This window comes from Nannobrachium achirus, assembly GCF_963921795.1.
Source record: "Nannobrachium achirus genome assembly, chromosome: 9".
Taxonomy (NCBI): Eukaryota; Metazoa; Chordata; class Actinopteri; order Myctophiformes; family Myctophidae; genus Nannobrachium; species Nannobrachium achirus.
In genome coordinates, this window is record NC_137818.1 from 30425480 (window position 1) to 30445077 (window position 19598).

Below are 19598 nucleotides of genomic sequence, written 5' to 3' on the forward strand. Positions count from 1 at the left end.
ATGGGAACAACTTTGACCAAAAATTGCACAGATTGGTTGTTGGTTGGTTGTTTGAGTTGGACAAAATGTGGCCATATTTTCCCAAATATGGAGATGACTGATGTCTGACATCATAGATGTTTGACGTGACGACGTCATAGACCACATGAGACTGACACATGTATGTATGTCCATATACTGTATGGGAATTCCCAGATATGGGCTTAATATTCATGACATCAGGGATCTCCATATATGGGCATACAAGGGATTGTATCAGTGTGGTTGGACCTCAATCTTACACATACAATATATAAGGATAATAAAGCGGACAGACTTCTTATTTTATCAAATGAATAAATAGTCCAACTGCATTGTTGGACTGAAAGACATTATATGATCTTATAGAAACACATGGGGTACAAAGCTCCAGAAAATACTGTACATGTCTTTAGGTACAGTAAATAATACAAATTTATACTTGTTATCTGATATAGTCTACTCATATGTTGTCTGAATTATATTTGGACCCATATGAGAGGCATATGAGAGGCATAGCGTTTCTTAGAAGCTCCAGAACCAAGTCATAGTTATGTATATTTGATGGCAATTCTTTGATTCAAATAAGCCTGACATAACAAAATGTTGTAGTCATAACTGTTACAGCACCCCATAGTCCTCATGACGTATTCTGTCAGAAATAACATTTGGACCCATAGTTGAGGCAGGTTTCTTACAAGCCCCAGAACCAAGCCTGTCATAGTTAGTAGCTACTTGGTGTTTTCGTGAAGGTCTCCCATGAGTGTAAAAATGGACCCAGGCACCCAGGCTCCAAAGTAGCCTGACAGCGTGTCACGGTCTCGACCCAGGCAGCCTTTGCTGCATGTCACTCCCTGATTCCTGTCCATCTACTGTATCAATAAAGGCATAAAAAGCCCCAAATAATAATAAAAAAGGTTACATTTGTACACACTCCATTTGTACACTGTTACAGGCCGTTCAGGGACCTGAACCCCACTTTGAGAACCACTGACCTATTGATCTTAACATAAAGCCTTATAAATATACTGTATTTTGTGTGCGTGTTTTAATGGGCTTTGTTGCGCCTCAGGAAGGGGCATCTCAAGTGGCTTTTAGTTCCTCTATCAAGCGCTAGCAGTAATTGCTTTTACAAATCAAATACCCTATCCAATTGTTCTAATCTTAACCTCATTTAGTGCATGTGGTAATGCGAGCTGATGATAATTACACACCTAATGATTACTAAATGGGTTTGAATAATGAGACTGAAATACATTAGATAAGAGCATCTGTCAAAATACATTAATATAATAAAACAGACAATAAGGCTTAAAAATAACAGTCTTTATTTTTTAATAAACAAAGGTAGATAATGATAGTAGTTAATCTGCTGGATTGAAAATAGTTAAAGGGGGGTCATCTGGTTGCTGAGGTAAACAACAGTATCTCCTCTGTTTATAAATACCACCTCAACAGTATAAATACATAAATCCCTCATTCTTTTAGGCATCCAAGCAATAATTCTATTAGCGTGACATTTCAAATTATTGTAAACCAACAAACCCTTGCATACATACAAACACACTCACAAATACACGCGCTCACACACATACACAAACATAAAAGGATGTACATGCTGATAGTGATTGCTTAATGACAACAAACCACCAAAAGTAAGATTAAAAAATAACATATGGAACAGATATTTACAAAAATGTGAATAGATCGCGTAGCCACAAAAACAGATTTGTGGTGTTTAGTGCCTGGTTGAGTGTGGCACTGTATTCATATGGCCAAACAGGCTCAGACTTTTGTTTCATCCTATTTAAATATGTAGCCAAAATATGTGTGTTCAAAACATCAGAGTCCCAGGGCATTGATTTCAGTTAAAATGTCAAACTCCTTGAAAGGGTGCTTTTCATAGAGCAAAAGAAACATAGAAAACATGTTTGGATTATTGGTGTGGCAAGCATTGAAAGATCAATGATCTACACAGAGAATAGGTACATATTTTCAAGCTGTAAAACACAGACATACAGTATATCCTACTTCTCTCACAATTATAAATGCCCTCCAAAGTTAATACCATTTTTAAAGACAGTTCCTATGATATATGTAATGGTGACAAGCACACAGCAAAATCCTTTAACTGCAGAGATGGACCATTACAGGTCAATCTTTACGCCCTCAGTTAAATTCTGGATTTTGATGCACATCATTCAATGGTCATTTTACAAACATGTGATACAGTGCTATGATTGACAGCTTGGCATAGTGAGTGGCTAGCAAACTAATATATTCCACTTATCAAATGATGCATACTAAAGCTATTCATAAGTTAATCCTAAATGTATGACACGCAATAGCACAGCTATTTAGTTCTGGACGTTTCAGCATCTCATGTTCTAAGTGTCACAGTGATGAGTCATCAAATTCTAATAAAACCTCCAAAGAATATAAAACTATTTCAGCTAAATAGATTAGAATAGATGTGTGACATTTTCCAGCAATAGACCATTAATATTAGTGGTTCACAGACAATAGTAGTGAGTAATTGGTCAAGCTTTTTGAATGTCTATTCCTATCCACACTTTGGTATGTTTCCCTTACAAACAAACGTGGAGAAACTGATGATACAAATGATTGACTAAGAATTGTAGGCACTCTGACAAAATAAAGAAATGTTTGTCTGAAAGTTTATGTAACACTAATGGTGATCTTGGACATGGTTTAAAAATGCTGGATGTGTATGGCAGGTCTCATGATTCCATTTCATCTCCATCAAACGCGGATGGCTCAAAACTAATCACCTCCTCATAGGTTAGTCCTGGTGAATGGAAGAGAAAAGTCATCAAATACAAATATATATATATATACTGATATGAATCAGGGCTGCAACTATCAATTATTTTCTATCAATTACTTTTTGCGATTTAATCAAATATTTTAAGTGTGTTTTTGGGGATATTTCTATTTATCAACAAATCACACGATAAAAAAGATGAAAGAAATCTGGTTAAACACTTAAGCCTTATAAGCTTCATTGTACAACAATGCTGTGTAAAAATATATTTTTTAAAAGACTGATCTACAAGCTCACAACATTTTTTATTTTAGTATTCTTTAAAATATACTTAAATCAGTGTCAAAGTATTTCACACCACTGAGATTACATTGTAGTGCTAGGAATGAAATTATTAATAAAACTGAAAAATATACATATTTTTAAATCAAATAACCTGATGTATTATGTAAATGTTTATGACGTGCAACCAAAATGTGAATGCTCATTTTTGTTGCATACATTATAAAATGAAAAGATTTAAAGATCTCTTGGGCTTTGATAACTTATGAGCATTAAAATGATTTTAATTTATAGTATAAATTAATCAGTTATCTGTTAATATAATACAATATGTTTTTTTTATTTGATTAATCTATCAGTTATAAAAATCTTTGTTAAGTTGCAATCATGCACTGTACAGGTCGCAATTACACCTACGTTTCCATTCTTCGATCTCCAGCTCGCGGCTCTCGAAGCTCTGATCGTAGGGATCAGCCACAGGCTCGTCATCTGGGTCATGGTATTGGGCGAAATATGGGTGGGCAAGAGCCTCAGCTGCTGTAATCCGCTTGTCTGTGTCCAGAACCAGCATTTTCTCCAGCAGATCCACAGCTATGCAAAACATAATTGAGTTACCATCATGATCATCATAATTTGCCAAACTCCAGCAAATTCTCAACTGTCTATCTATAGGCCACATTTCGGCAGGTAACCAGCCACCATTCAAGGCTTCTGCTCTGGTTTTAAAAAGCTTCTCAGCAGGCCAAGTGGAAGGTGTCAAAATCAGTATATTTTCATGATCCAGCCGGGTGGAGCAGCCAACTAGTACACTCATGAGTCACACATACCAGAGTTCTATTCTAGCTATGGTCATTCATGCCTTGCACATCTTTCCTCATCTCTTTCCCCCTTTCCTGTGTCTCTCCTATGTCCTGCCTAATGAAGCTAAAAAGCCCAATACATTCATGGCTGTTACCCTATGTGAATTGACGGGGAAGGCGACTATGCAAAATATAAGATATTCTGGGTTCAACAATGGAATTTTACACCATCTTACATGGCTTACACCATGGCCTTGGGAGGGCTCAAGTAGGACGCACAACAGTTTAACTTAACTTTAGATTGACTACATTATTTAAATATGTTAACTATGCTCTCCAGCACACAGTAATCAAATATAACAATTGAAATATAAAGATATTGCAAGTCTATGAGCATAGCTATATCAATAACTGCATGTATGGACAATCTAGAGATTCTCTAGGCCAACAGTTATTTTGATAGTGAAAAACACACTAAAACAAAAACAACCAGGAAAAACTGAAACTGACAAAAATGTCAATATATTTAATAGCCCTCTCAATAACTCTCTGTTCAGAAGCCCCCAGGTGCTGCTGTCATTACCTTGCGGGTTGGCACCAATGAACACATCAGCAAAATTCCTCTTTGGCATCTGTGGTAAAGAGTTGATGTAGTTCCTGGCCTGGGAAGATATACAATTCAAAAGGTCAACACCCACTTTAATACTGTCTTTTTAATTCATTAATTCTAAGTTACTAATTATTTTCTCTCTCTAACTATACTGTATGCCATTTTAACATATGTATGCATAGTAATATACTGTATTAGTCTCCTCTCTAGCCTATGTCTTTTCACTGTATATGAATTCTAGTACCATATATATTAGTGCCATCAATGACACTCCAACATGTCAATTTAACTCTGAACCAACAACACAAAGATAACTCCCTGTATCCCTATATTAATTGTGTTTTCTAACATAATTTCACTCCTTTCTGAAAAATAAAAAATAAAAATAAAAGAAAAAAGAAACAAAAAATGAACCACATGAAGATTTGGGAGAAGTAAGAGGACAGATTTTGTGATTGTGCAGACAGAGAACAAGTAATAGAAGAAGGAAGAACCTTATGGACAAGTTTTAATGCAGCATGTCGTTAGTAACCAACGTTAACAGGAACTTCAGTGCTAGCATTGATTTTTCAGATCTCACTGACTGACCACATTGTGTAATTGTTCAAACACAAAATCTGCTACAGCTCATTTGAGCAAGCATTACAATGCATTTACTACTGTGCTGCTGCTTTTTAGGCAACAAGTTAGGAGCTACTGGTAGCAATCATGGTTTCAATTACATGCTGCAAGCAGGTCAAATGCCACCCAAATACTTTAAGTGCAATTAAAGTAAGGTAGAAGTTCAGTTCGTCACTAATGATAGTTTAATTTAAACACAACGTATGATCCGGTTTTATAATTAAATGTTATAGAATACTCCCTCTGGCTTTATCACTGTTAAATACTCAATATTGTCACAGCTGAGCTGGCTACCATTCTACGGATGCAGATAGGGGTTGCATTCCTAAGCCAAAAACTTGAGGAGACTCTTTGCGTCTCCATACCACTGCTGGTCATCAAATTATTGGCTTAGGAAAATTATTGGCTTAGGACAAAAACAAAAGTATCCAAGAATTCAAGTCTCCATGAGTAATCGAGATAAAAAAAAACCTTTTCGGGTGAATTATCCCTTTGGCCCCCCCATATCTATAAATATATATTTTACAGTTTTACCCAAATCCGTCTTTTCAATTTAAATCTGGCTTTCATTTTAGTCATCGCCAATTCCCAATGTCCCTAATGTCCTTGTTTTTCAACAATTCAACAGACGCTTCTTTACAGCAGTAAGTTCCACCGGGAGGGAGTAACGTACATAGAGGTTCAAGATTTTTCCCTATAGTTCCTTCCCTGGCCAACCAATAAGAGTTGCTAGTGCAGCGATATGGACATGGCTGTCGACCTGCAAAAACTGCCATTGTGTTCGTTGGAGCACCCAGCCAAGCCGAAATGTGGGACTTAACCGGGATCTTTAAATCTACAGCACCCACACACCCAAAATAAGAATTATTTTCAGCTACGAGTACGAATACTAGTTTTAGTTTTACAATTATTCATCAAAGTATACATTAGCTTTACGCTGAAGTGCCTTATAAGCACAGGTATAAAGTGTTAAAACAGGATGGTTGTAGTACCGCCCCAATCTGTGGGTCTGGTCGACTCCAATATAAAGAAAGCAACTATGCGGATCCTGCTCACCTCATGGCTGGGCATCCTGCTTATTAGAGATGCAGGAGGTGTTCCTGTCAGGCGCATTATCTGCTGAAGCTGGTTTATATCTATAAGGCTTGGGTCAAGGGGAGTATAGCGATACAGCAGAGTTGGTTAACAAGCGTGAGGCTTTGATTCTTTAGTTGCCCTATAAAGCTTTGTGTGAAAAGAAAGTCCAGTGTGGAAGCGTTGTGTGAAAAAGGCACGAAGAGAGACAGGTTAGGACTTGACAGATTTAGAAAGATAACACAATTACATGCTTTATAAAGAAGTGTACTGTCAATCAACAAGAAAACCCAAGTTAATCATCTAAGGCACATTTATCAAAGGGCAAGTGTCATCCAATTCACTCGGGTAACAAAGTGGAAACCAGGTGTTGAGGATTTTACACAAATTCACAGAGTTGAAGGGTGCAAAGCATGCTGATAATTTGTTAGCAGATAATTACAAATTGATGCACAACACACAGCATGGGCATGTAGGCATATTAGGAAGAACAAGACCTTGCACAGTTTTGTGAACTCACAGACTCTGAAGATATTTTCATCAAGAGCTCTGGCCCTGGCGTTCCAACGAGGAGCATGATTAGCTTCAACTGATCAATGTCTACCAGCACGGTAAAGGAAGATGAGATGCTGGATAAGGGAGACCTTGGACCTGATCCATTACTAGTAGTCTGTATCTTCCTTGTGAAACCAACATTTCTTTCTTGCTGTGACATTTAATATCAATATACACTATTATGGTCCACTCACAAGATACGACATATAACAAAGGATCTTTATATACATCATAAATGAGTGGCTGAAATAATTGGTGGAGGTGTATCGGTGTATTCTCTGTTAACAGCTTAAATTAGAAAGAAATTGAGAAAAGATGGAGGACAGTCCTGTACATATGTAAAGGCTTAACTGTTAGTCTGAACACACTGACAGATACAGAAAGACTAAACAAGGAGGCCAATCACGCTCTGCAGATTATGTAATAAGACAAAATGTCATGTAGGCGGAGACAGGAGCGGGGCCAAGGATGCATACTACTGACAGAGTTCAAACAAACCAGAGGAAAACGCCACAGCAGAGGGTGCCGGAGGCAAGTGCTGCAACATGTTCTTATTGTTTCATGTTGATAGGAATATAAGAACATCTCAGTCTGCTTCAAGGTGAATGAGTGAAGCAGAAAGTCAGTGGAAAGCGTTGGTAGGCAGAAAGCTGGAATAAAGAATCCCAGATAAAGGAACAGAAGACATGTTGGGAGATTGAGGCAGGGGAGCAGACAGTTATTTGTAGGTATTAAGAGCTTTTTTAGACAGGTGGCCATGGCTGCCAGTGACTCATAACCTTTCCTTGGGGCACTCTCAGCATGCCATGTGAGACAAAAAACCCTGCCAAATACTATACGTGTACGTGGTCACCATGGAGACAGCTGCAAGATACAGATGTCAAACCATTATTATAAACAGGGTATCTGCAGGTTTAACTAAGTCAGATTTAAAACCTTTTTTGTACCACTCAGAATTATTATTATTAAGACTAATTCACCAACAACTCAGATTTAGGGTCAATTTTGTACCAACATTTACTTGGGTTACTATGGGTTCCCTAGCTGTTATTGGTAGTAGTTGTTGGCAAATTTGGCAAAAGATTAATTATTACTCTTCATTACTAGGCTTTCCAAATATTTTTCAAGAAGACAGACGTCAATGTGTGTACCGTCACTTTAAAAGCCATATTTATACTTCATTGTACGATGGTATTGCACACCACAAATAGCGTGGATGTATAAGCTTGCGTGTCGCTCCACAAGCTGAGCACAGCTCAAACGGCATGCTGTGGTTATACATAAATGCAGTATTCAGCATTATTTATCAGTTAGCCGTCAGTCAATTGGAATTTAAAAAATATATAATAATAATCACAGGGCAATTGGAATATCCACCATCATTCAGTTGATTGTCGGGAATCCAAAAAAAAAAAGAAAAAAGAAAAAAAACAGCACAAAATGTAACGTATATTAGACTTCTCAAAGAAGTGTGCAAAAAGTGTCTGACTGACTCCGTTTCAGTTAGAACCACAGTAGCATATATGTGTGTCGATTAAATATGTTGTTATGCCATTGCTTAATAACAATGGCTTGCTAATATAATATGTTAATCGATGCTCATTAGATAACCATAATCACTTACATATGGTCAAAACATCTAATGTTTATGATGTACCAGGAATGTCAGGAACATCTAAACAATTTATCACCTAAACAGATTTTATTATTATTATTGCTAATGTTTACTGATGCAATGACAAATTTAAGCCTCTATTTTCTTTTTAATTTATTCTTAAAGCCTTATTTGGACATAAATTAATGTAATAACTTTTTAATAATGTAATACTCCCAAGGACACATTTTATAAAGTTCAGGGGAAACGACACACTGTCCAATGACAGCACACTGGTCTAGCGGTGCTGGTCTAGCGGTGCTGGTCAAGCGGTGCTGAACAGACAAGTAGTCTCATGGCTGGCGTATGCGTGATACAAACACAAATGCAAAACCACCCGCTCACTGAAAATGAACGACCTCTGGGCAGCTCTAACAAGCTTGTTTGAGATAACATTAAATTAAATCAACCAAATCAAATCAGTTACTGCGATTTTAATTATAAAAGCCAATAAAAGGTCTCTCATAAAAGCCTCATAAATCAGTGCTTCCATAGCTGTGTCAAAGTGTGCTTACCCCTTTTTATTTGGTAGGTGCATTGTGCACCAGACCTACCATAAGAGCTTAGGAGGTGAAAAGGTATTGATATGGCCTCCTCAAATGAACAGAGGCTCCTGCTTAAACATTCATTTGCCAAACCACAAAGGGGTGAATCCCAGTGAAAAGGATACGGTCTGTGCCAGGAAATAGAGTCCTTCCAGTGAGAAGTTCCGCCATTATACACCCCACTGACCAAATGTCCACTGAAATAGAGAGAAGGAAACACAAACATACCATTTTATGTCTGCAATAAACAGAATTTTATCATAACACATAAGGAAGTTACTGATCAACACCACATATATCAGCAGCTACAGAAGCAAAGTTACATGCAAATTCTTTTTCATGGAAAGAATGTGAGGCTAGCTGCCTGTTGCCAGCAGCACAGAGGTTGGTATGTAATGTTGGTAGCACCTATGGTGCTAAGCACTACAAGTGAGCATTCTGACTTTAAGAAACAGAGTGCTGGGGCGCCCGCTGGCCTACTGGATGCCTGGCGGCGGCGGCGGTTCGATTCCCGATCCGGACGACCTTTGCCGCATGTTATTCCCCGTCTCTCCCCCCATTTCCTGTCAGTCTAATATCCTATCAATAAAGGCATAAAAGCCCAAAGGCAAATCTAAAAAAATAAAAACAGAGTGCAGTGCTTCAAATTGGTTCTCAATAACAGCAACAGCATAGCTCCAAAGTCCATGACTCATGTCTCCACCAGGCCTGTTTAGCACTATTCATTTGTAAAAAAATTATAATAATAAATAAAACTCTCAGAGATAGGAACAAGCTCACCCAGATAGTTAATCAGGCAAGTAAGATCATTGGAAACAAATAATTGCAACTTGAAAAAATAGTGAAAAAACGCAAATCTATAACCTCTCAACCTATCACCGTGCAAACAATACATTTTACTTTATTGTATTTTTTTTTCTCGATTACTGTTGCACCCATAGGTTGCAGCCCATAAAGCAGAAATGGCTCTTTACCCGTCATGTTGTAATGCATCCAGTTCAACATGATCTCTGGAGCCCTGTACCAGCGAGTGGCTACATAGCCAGTCATCTCATCATCTGTATGCCGTGCCAAACCAAAGTCCAGGATCTGAGAAGACAATTATAGAAGAGAAAACTTTGGTTATGGTTATACACAGCTCAAGACAATGTATAGAAGCCCTGCTAGCACCCTCTAGGGACTGTGCTGCTCCTTACACCAAACCATACCAAAAACCAACTGGCATTACCATCCTTAAAGGAGGGGGGGGGGCATATATAGGCCTGTCACAATTATTACATAATCGTCTAATCGCAATTATTTGACATAATCACAATTATCTGAGATAATCACGATTATTTTGTCCTAATCGTCTTAATCATTTCTATGTTGAAAAATGTTCATATTTTCAAACATTTTTTAAAATAGTGGAAATAGATAGCAGATCTACGAGCTTACAACGAAACGTGTTGTGTACTTGTAGATTGGCTATTTCCACTATCAATGTTCTTTTTAAAGTATAAAGTTGTCAAATATGTATTTCTTTTGTATATTTAGGTTGTGTCATATCTGCCATGTGGAACTTCAAATCCAAAAAGCCAAACAGAAATGTAATTGTCAACGACAAAAAGACAATTAAATCGTTAATCACAATTATTTGAGTGACAATTAATCGTCATGTAAAATGTCATAATCGTGACAGCCCTAGGCATATATTGTATGCAAGAGGAAAAGCCATGGGGTCACCAAAACCATTAGGGTTCAATTAGATTCTGAGATGTCTTGTATGCAAACTTGCAAAGTTGTTATTTTGGCCAGAGGGTGTGTTAGAAACAAGAATACGGCATCACTCACTAAGGAAAGAGGGAGAGGGTGAGGGAGGGAGAGGGTGAGGGAGGGAGAGGGTGAGGGAGGGAGCGTGACGTGGGACAGGAGGGGAGAGGGAGGAGGGAGAAAGGGAGAGAGCCTACGGTATTTCACCCACACAATCCAACTCAGTACTTTTCTCACCTTCAGTTCACAGTCCTCATTCACAGCCAGGTTGCTAGGTTTCAGGTCCTAAAAGGAGAAAATGTGGCAGGTGAGGTGATGGCATGGCATGTGAATATAGGCATTTCATATAATTTAAAGGCTGTTTATATGACTGCAAAACATTATGAATGAGCATCAAATAAGATGGTATTACAGTATATCGACATGGTAATGGACCCACATTTTGAGTTATAAACAAAAACCATCCTGGAGAAGCGCCCCCCTCCCACATCCGGCTAACACGACCACCATTAAGTCATTATTTTCAGGGACATGTGGAACCTCTCCCTTTCCCTGAGTGTAGTCCTCTCATGCTTCAATTAATCAACTATTGTTCCAGTGCCAAAGGAAGACCAAGGAGCTAGAGGAGGGAGGCTGGACCCCATCAACATGTCTGCTGTAGAGAATGTCTTCAAAAGCTTCAAAAGCAATGCCTCTTTCGCCTCAGTAGGCTTAAGAAGTTCAGCATGGGGTCCAAGAGCCTACAGAACCTCTGACAGTGGCACCATCGAGAGCATCGTGACTGGATATGCAACTCCCTGGCATGGGAATCGCATTGCACTCAACTGCAAAGTGCTGCAGAGAGTGCACCAGCACCACCCTCTGCAGATGCTCTTGGTCTGGAACAGCCAAGAGCATAAGTGGATGTGATGTGAGTTTCCCTTCCCTCCATCCAGGATATATATAACGGACACTCTGGACCCCCCCCCCCCCAGGTCAGAGCAAGATGAAATGCACAAGGCATAGCTTTCTTCTGGACCATTTCACAAAGGACAAGTAGGTAAACTTTGTGAAACAGTGCTCAAATACAGCATTACAGCAGCACAAGCAACATGCTAAATCACATAAACTACAAGCACTCATGTGTCAAGTGGTACATTATGCAAAGATGGGGATGCAAAGAGTTATGCGACACGGCTGCTCCTCAGACACAACCATGTTAGATTTCCACATTCCCAGGAAAATAACAACATTGTAACCGTGGAACATTAACAGCCTCCATTTACCCACCAACTGCCTACGTACAAGATGCTGTGTAATAGGATATCTGTATCCTCTGCATGAAGCGGCTGCTGTGGGCAGCGGAACCTTAGGCTCAACAAACTGCCCACTACATTGACAGTGACACATGAACACACTCTGACTGACTTATGCTAATCTTCCTTAAGTTAATACCAACAAGCAGCCAAAAGACAAGGGTCGAGTCAAGCTGTGTAGGCTAGGCTGTATACAGCATTTGAGCTGTGCAGTTTATGACAAAATTGTTATGATTAAAGCAGCTTAAATAAATACCTTTCTGATAAAAGTTCATTTTGAGTACACACATTTTCATTTCAGGTTGGGTGTGTGGGTCACCATAACATTATTTCAGCCTTAAGCTACATGTTAATAAAATTATATATTTTAAAATATTTCCCCCCTTTTTTCTGATACTCTTGTATAGCTGGATATAAGCATACCCATTTTAAATTTTAAAACGATAAGTGTTCTACAATTTACACGTGCAAAATAAAGACCACGTTTTTTACTTCCCACTTTCCCATACAGTGTTTGTACAAGGCCTGGCCCTGACTCCGTCATGTGGAAGAGCCCATAAAGCAATACAAGATGACACACTGTTTTCAAAATGGGTCAGAGACAAACTGAACGTTTTCCATTTCAGAGGTGAATCACAGCAGACAAAATAAAACAAGGCACTTACTCTGTGAATGATGTCTGCTGAGTGGATATACTGAACCAAAAGAAAGAGAACAGCAGCATTAACACCATATTAACATTGCATTGATCTAGCACCAGATGAAAGTTTGTAATCAGTTTGTAGCAATGCAATGTATAGAATATTCATCTAACCGTTCAATGTTGATACAACTGACAATGCCTATTAATACATTTCATTACAATATGGTTCACCTTTAACCCCCGAAGGATCTGGTAGATCAGAAACTGAACATGGTCATCTGTGAGTTTCTGACACTTGACTATGTTGTTGAGGTCAGCACCCATTAGATGAGTCACAAGATACCTGCCAAATACAAAGCAGAACTGTTAGAAACACTTCACAGATAGTGTGTCAGCAACGTAGTTTCAGCAGCCCTGGTTCAATTCCAGCATTCCTAATCCCACATTCTAATATAAACCACTTAAAAATACTCTTTAAAAACCATTTGACTTCACTGATAGAAGACAGGCCAACACTATTCTAAATGTTCCATCTCATAAATGTCTAAATGGACAGACAATTTTTATATATATATATATATATATATATATATATATATATATATATATATATATATATATATATATATATATATATATATATATATATATATATATATATATACACATACATTTGAGGAGTTCTTTGTACCCAGGGCACTGCTCTGCATGTGTCTAGGTGAACTTGTGAGTTCAAACCGGTTTAACGGCTGCTTCTCCTGATTCACACTCCTCTCCAGAGGCCACAATAGGCCAACCCCTTCACAAATGGAATGTCATTAAACACCACACAATACATAAGCGGCCCAACACCAGTAATTCAAAACGAATGCCACCATCACGGTTTAAAAAGCCCAAACAGTGGCAAACACTTCTGATGCCGGTCATGAACAGGAGGCTTCAGTGCCGTTTGCAGCCAAAACGCACACAGGCATGTGTCCGCATCAGCCGCCCGCTGCTCAACAGTTACATGAATGCTCTTCTATTCTCACACTGCAGTGAGTGAGTGCTTAAAATAGTTCCCAGTTGAGCTTGAACTTGTCCTCATTACCCCTCTTCTCCCCGACATAAGAAGTCAGCAAGGTTGGAGCACATGCACTCTGCAGAGTTCACCAGGCACGGAAAGAAAGATGTATAAATAGGGAAGCCTCGTACAATTTGATCTATGGAACTCTCTCCTATAGAAACAGGAGTAGAGCGCAGACGCAAAGCCAAAGCAGTGTGAGTCAGTTAGTGTATTTTTAGAGCTGAAGGGAAGAGGGAACCACAGTTCCAGCACCTGCATATCCTGGATTTTTCCTGGATAGCACCGCATGAGGAACCTTTGCACTGTTCCTGTAGACATGTGTACTGTCTGTGCACACATACAGTAGATATGCATGGACAGAAAATAGCAGCCTATAAAGTCTCCGACCACAGAGTCCATGTTAATGTTCACATTATGCTGTGTGCAGCAATGGGGAAAATCTCAATTACACTGCAGGCATTTATCTTTCCACATCGCCTTCTTTCTCTCACACCCCAACCACACAATCAGCCACACGCACACAGCCGCATGCTTGCAGAGACTCAGCCTATATGGGTTAGTGACCTTGCATAGCCCGCTGTCCTCAGCTGCATGATGTTAAGTAGGACAGCGAAGTTACTTTGGAGGGCAGACAGTACACAGTTCAGATGGTAAACAAGAACAGTATAACACAGTATAACGCACCATATGCTGAAGATGGAAAAAACAGCCATGGTATCACTTCCTAGTCTACTCTACTACAGCTATTGCCTTTGTGAAATGTACACAGTACACACTAGGCATGAAGATGAGCAGCACAACACACATTGCATTGGTGGAGGCGGTGTGAACCCCCACTGCAGGCCCAGGCGTGAGCCCCTGACGCTCTCACTCTGGCATCCACACACGCAGCAGAGCAAGCAGCGTAAACCAGTCAGAACTCTGAGTCACAAGAAAGACAGTTGCTTCCTTTTTCCTATGCCTTTCAATGTCAACAAACAATATCTATGAGGTTGCCAGCTCGTTTGCTTGGTTGCTTTATTATGTTGTATTATACAAAGCCAGGAACATGGACCAAGGAACAAGGAAGGAAAGCCAGTGGGGGAAAACACTGTTGTAGCTGTGAGACTGAATAACTTACTGTAACAGATTGGACAATCTAAGAAACATTCCACTTCATTTAGTTGACTGGCTGACCTCCAGGTGGTTCCCAAGCACAGCCTGCCCTGCACTGTGTCCTGTACAGAACGTACGGACACTACAACATGGAATGCCGTTGTTCCACTAAAAACGACTGCTAGGTGGAACCCTCACCCTGACTCCGCAGACATGTTGATAGTATCTAAGGGGGAGGGAAAGGTCATATAATATTTAAAGCATGTTCAACTTACACATCATTGAACTCCTCCAGAGAGGTTGCAGGGGTGAAGACATCTAGAAGACCAATCACCTGCAACAGCAATGAGATAACAGTACAGTCACCAATGCAAAACAGTGGCACTGGGCCATGCACCAGCAGTAGCAACCATTTTAAATTAACACCAATCTCTTCCAACACAGAGACTCTGGGGGCGTTATATACACCTGTACACAATTATCAGCCAACAACTAGTTTCCATTGTTGCAACCTTTCATGGTTGGATGTGACTTATGGGGGCTGGAAGTGTTACAGTAAATAGCAATAAAGAAACTGCTGGCTTATTGTGTCTAAAAAGACATATTTAACCACTTGTACGCATGCCCCCATGCATACGCATGCCCAACATTTTAGCACAGTAAACGTGATAAAACAATAGAACGAAGCAAATGAAAACATTTTAACACTCACTTTTTCTTTTCTCCAATTACAATCTAAAATATGAACCCTTGTTGTAAAAAAACAAAGTTGTCCTTTAATGATACGACAGTGGCAAAGAAAGTGAGAGACTCACATTCTCGTGTTTCATGTGCTTCAGAAGTCGCAGCTCTCGATAAGTTCTCTTAGCATGGATGATGGACTGAAACGGCCGGGAGAGTTTCTTCACAGCTATCTTCAGGCCAGTCTTCTCATCATATGAAGAACTGTTTAAAACAAGAGGGGTATAGCATTTGGATTAAAATAAGTATGTATCATCACAGACACACCTATCCCAGGAATACTGTAGAAGTGAAGCTGAAAGCATAGACAAAGAAGAGGAGGAGATGCTCAGACAGGATTAGAAAAGTTGGACCCCAAAAACAAACAAAAAAATGCCCATCAACACATCTACTCAGCACTGCACACCTTTAAGAATAAACCATGGTTATCATTTTAAGAGAGATGAGAACACTCCGTTTCAAATAGCTCACTGTGGGCTGAGGTGGCTATTCAAACCACGTCAAGTGCTGCAAGATGTGCTGAAGGCCGGAAAAATGGTGGACATCAGCAGAAATTTTTAATTTCTCAGCAAATTCAGGCCAACCTCTACTGCCTGGATTCTATCAGAGAGACTTGAGGGAGAACTGTCTCTCTTGCATTTCCTCCTGCTCAGAGAATCTCAGCCAGCCTAACCACAGCCATGGGCAGTCGGCCACAACAGATACACTGCTCTGCAACACACTGCTCTGCAACTCACAGATTTCGGTCAGTTCCTCTATAAGCCTTAGAGCAGCGGTTCTCAAACTAGGGGTCCCGACCCAAAGTGGGGTCTCGAGCAGGTGACAGAGGGGTCGCATATAGGCAACCCAAATAAACGCTAATAATATGGGGTTGTGACATCAAAATGTTTTTGAGAACCCCTGCCTTAGAGGAACTGGGTCTCTCCTCAAGGGCCTATGGCAAGTTTTGGCAACATCAAGTATTGTCTGCACGCAAGATAAAGCATATGACCAAAATACTGGCTACATCCCCTCTATATTTGTTTCTAATTAGTGCCATTTGTACCAGTTATTAGAAATCTTAAGAATGAAAATGCACCCGTGATCCCCCCTCAAATCAATACAGGTTTGTTGAGGCTGAATGTGGAAGAACTTGACTGGCCTGCACAGAGCGAGTGCTGACCTTAACCCTATCAAACACCTTTGGAATGAATTGGAATGCCAAATGCTAGCCAGGACTAATCGCCCAACATGAAGTATCTGGCCTTACTAATGGTGTTGTAGCTGAAAGAAGCAAATTAGTAGACACGTGGCAGGTTCATTTGTAGATCTTTGCATCCTATAGTGTGTATAGTTTCAATGTACAGAATATCGTTTTGTTTTCTATTAGACTGCTTATACTAATGATAAGTTTTTGTTTTGCCTAAATGCCTAAATTGTATATTGTGAAAACCAATGCCAGAACAGTGGAGCAAAGGGGACCGACTCTACAATGCCATTCAGCTACAAGATCATTAATGAGGTCAGGCAGACACTGATAGAAAGGGTGTCGACTGACTTTTGGTCATATTGTGTGTGCACTGTGCATATAGGGTTAGGGTTACATGTGTGGGAAACTATCTAATGTCACACTTATGAAAAGCATCATTACATGATTATAGAAGAAAACAATTGGTCTGGCAGTTCACTCATTTGAAAGCCTGGTTCCACCATGACCGGATGGCGTAAACCAGTGGTTCTCAACCTGTGGGTCAGGATCCCCAGGTGGGTCCTCAAATTATGTTGGGGGGTCCCCAGATGATTAACTTAATGTGCAACATTGTTTTCTCTCTCAACAGTAAACAAACCAACATAAAGTTTAAGTGTATAGAGGCTATCTGCACATTTCTAAAGTGACAATTAATACCTCTAAAATGACAAATGAAACATTAACCAAATTGTCAAATATTGCGAGTGAGCATGTAGATCGGCTATTTTCACAATAGAACCGTGTTATACAAAATGTAATGCCTCAACTCTTAGTGCTCGTCAGGTTGGGGGGGGGGGGTCTCCACTCAGTTAAAATATGATTATTTTGGGGGTCGCTGCCTGAAAAGGCTGAGAACCACTGGCGTAAACACAACACAGCATAAGTCAAATGTTCTGCTCAAAAACATATACATAACATAAACATACATGACCAATGCACTGCTGCACAGGCAGTAATCTGACCAGCAACAGATTATCCTATTGCCTAGCAACAGCACAGCTGTCTACTTTCCAGTGCAAAACAAACATCTGTCAACTAAGTCAATAACAACTGCTGTGTTCTACACATGAGCATCACAAATACAACATTCATGTATGTATGTGTGTATTGTAAATTAACGTAATGTTAATCCTCCATCAAATACTCATATGAATCCCATCTCTGCTCATATTAAAGCCTGTAGGAGGGAAGATTTTGTTACAATTATTCATTTATGATAATTCATGTAATTACACATGAGAAAATATTTAATGTTGATTTTCCAATGCCCTGCATTGTCCATTATAGATGTTTTATTTGCCAAACTGAAACTGAAACCCAACACAAATCAGTCAGCATTGTTCATGGTTTGTGCGTGGTTGTGTGCACATGCAGGGATTACCAAAAGGATGGGATGGTCATCAATCAACTAGCATGATTGTTTTGTTTGTCGTTAAAGTAATCTTTTGTGAGGACAACATAAGTCGTGATTGACAGTCAGTACATCAAATAATAAGTCGTGATTGACAGTACGTCAAATAAAGAAGCGACCACACATGACCAGAAATGGATAACACTTGTTCAATGATCTCTGTTGTGCTTGTCAAGCTGATTTCACTACAGTTTCCCTCGCGGTTGTTAATAGTCAGACTCGGACATATCTGGTTGTAGTTATTACAAAGGAGGAAGAGAGCACAGAGTCATGTGTGCATGTTCACAATCACATCGTGGTTCCACCTTGCTAGCTAACGTTAGCTACTAGGCAGTGGTGGGGAAAGTACTCACACAAGTAAAAGTATAAATACTGCAAAATAGAAACACTGTTACAAGTAAAAGACCAGAATTCAAAATGTACTTGAGTAAAGGTACAAAAGTATTGGCATCAAAATGGACTTAAAAGTATTAAAAGTAAATGTACAAAATGTTTGAAAATAGCAGCTCTATTTTCAAATAGCCTACTGGTATAAGGGCTAAACTGGTTCATGTAGCCTATGTTTTTATAATATTATAATTGAATATCTGCAAAGTAACTAACTAAAGTTTTCAAATAATAGTAGTGGAGTAAAAAGTACAATATTTGCCTCGGGGAAGCTGACTGAAGCAGAAGTAAAATAATAGAATTTTGGAAATAAGTACAAATACCTCAAAATTGTACATTACTTTAGTACATGTAGATAGTTTTACACTATTGGCTATATAGGTGGTAACGTTAGAACGGGGGAAGCTAACTTTTTAGCATCTGCAGGATAGGCCTGGCCTTCGTCTAAATGAATGGAGCGACTAGTCAAGTCAGGCAAGCTTATAAGGTCTACGCATACATAAAAACAAAAAGCAAATAATCTTTACCACACAGATCCGTAGGCCCCAGAACCGACAGGAGAAAGGTTCTGGTAGCGCTCAGGAACCTCCCAGACAGTCTTGTTGACCTCCTGTCGATAGAACTTGGGTCTCTCTTTCTGCGACATTCCTGCAGAACAACTCACGAAGTTGACTTCTGCTTTCCTCTTGCTAAGGTTGGTTGCTTGCTAGTTGGAGCCGTGCAACCTAAAGTACGCTTCGTGTGTATCGAGGCCAGCTAGATACTATTTTATTGCCGTTACGGAATCTCCGTTTATGCGTATCTCCCGCTGCCCAAGAGGTTGCAGCACAGTTTGCATGCACGCTTCAAGTTAAAACGCTCTTCTTCAGTCTGTCTGTACTCTGTCTGTAGTGAACTAACTGGGTCCTGGTCTGGTCCTGCTACTACCACTTGCCTGCAGCAGCTCCCGAGATTTCGCCCCTCTTGCAACATTCTGCTGTCAAGTGTCGCGAGATAATATAGTACGCGAAGACCACTGTTTCCCAAACAGTGGGTC

The 19598-nt window shown here is 39.6% G+C and overlaps 1 protein-coding gene across 2 annotated transcripts; it reads right to left on the reverse strand.

Annotated features, from left to right (window-relative positions):
- Positions 1-1323: 1323 nt before the first annotated feature.
- mapk14a (mitogen-activated protein kinase 14a) lies at positions 1324-19476 on the reverse strand. Of its 2 annotated transcripts, none has more exons than XM_080733229.1 (12): positions 19090-19476; positions 15611-15740; positions 15071-15129; positions 12866-12977; positions 12657-12686; positions 10934-10981; positions 9919-10033; positions 9070-9141; positions 6173-6252; positions 4469-4547; positions 3503-3676; positions 1324-2827 (listed from the first exon to the last, which is right to left on the reverse strand). In XM_080733229.1, exons 1-12 carry the CDS (start codon positions 19206-19208, stop codon positions 2760-2762), a joined length of 1086 nt encoding a protein of 361 aa, XP_080589355.1. In that variant the 5' UTR covers positions 19209-19476; the 3' UTR covers positions 1324-2759. The 2 variants fall into 2 exon arrangements, with proteins under 2 accessions (XP_080589355.1, XP_080589354.1); XM_080733228.1 differs by lacking the exon at positions 6173-6252 and adding an exon at positions 6711-6790.
- Between the last annotated feature and the right edge of the window lie 122 nt (positions 19477-19598).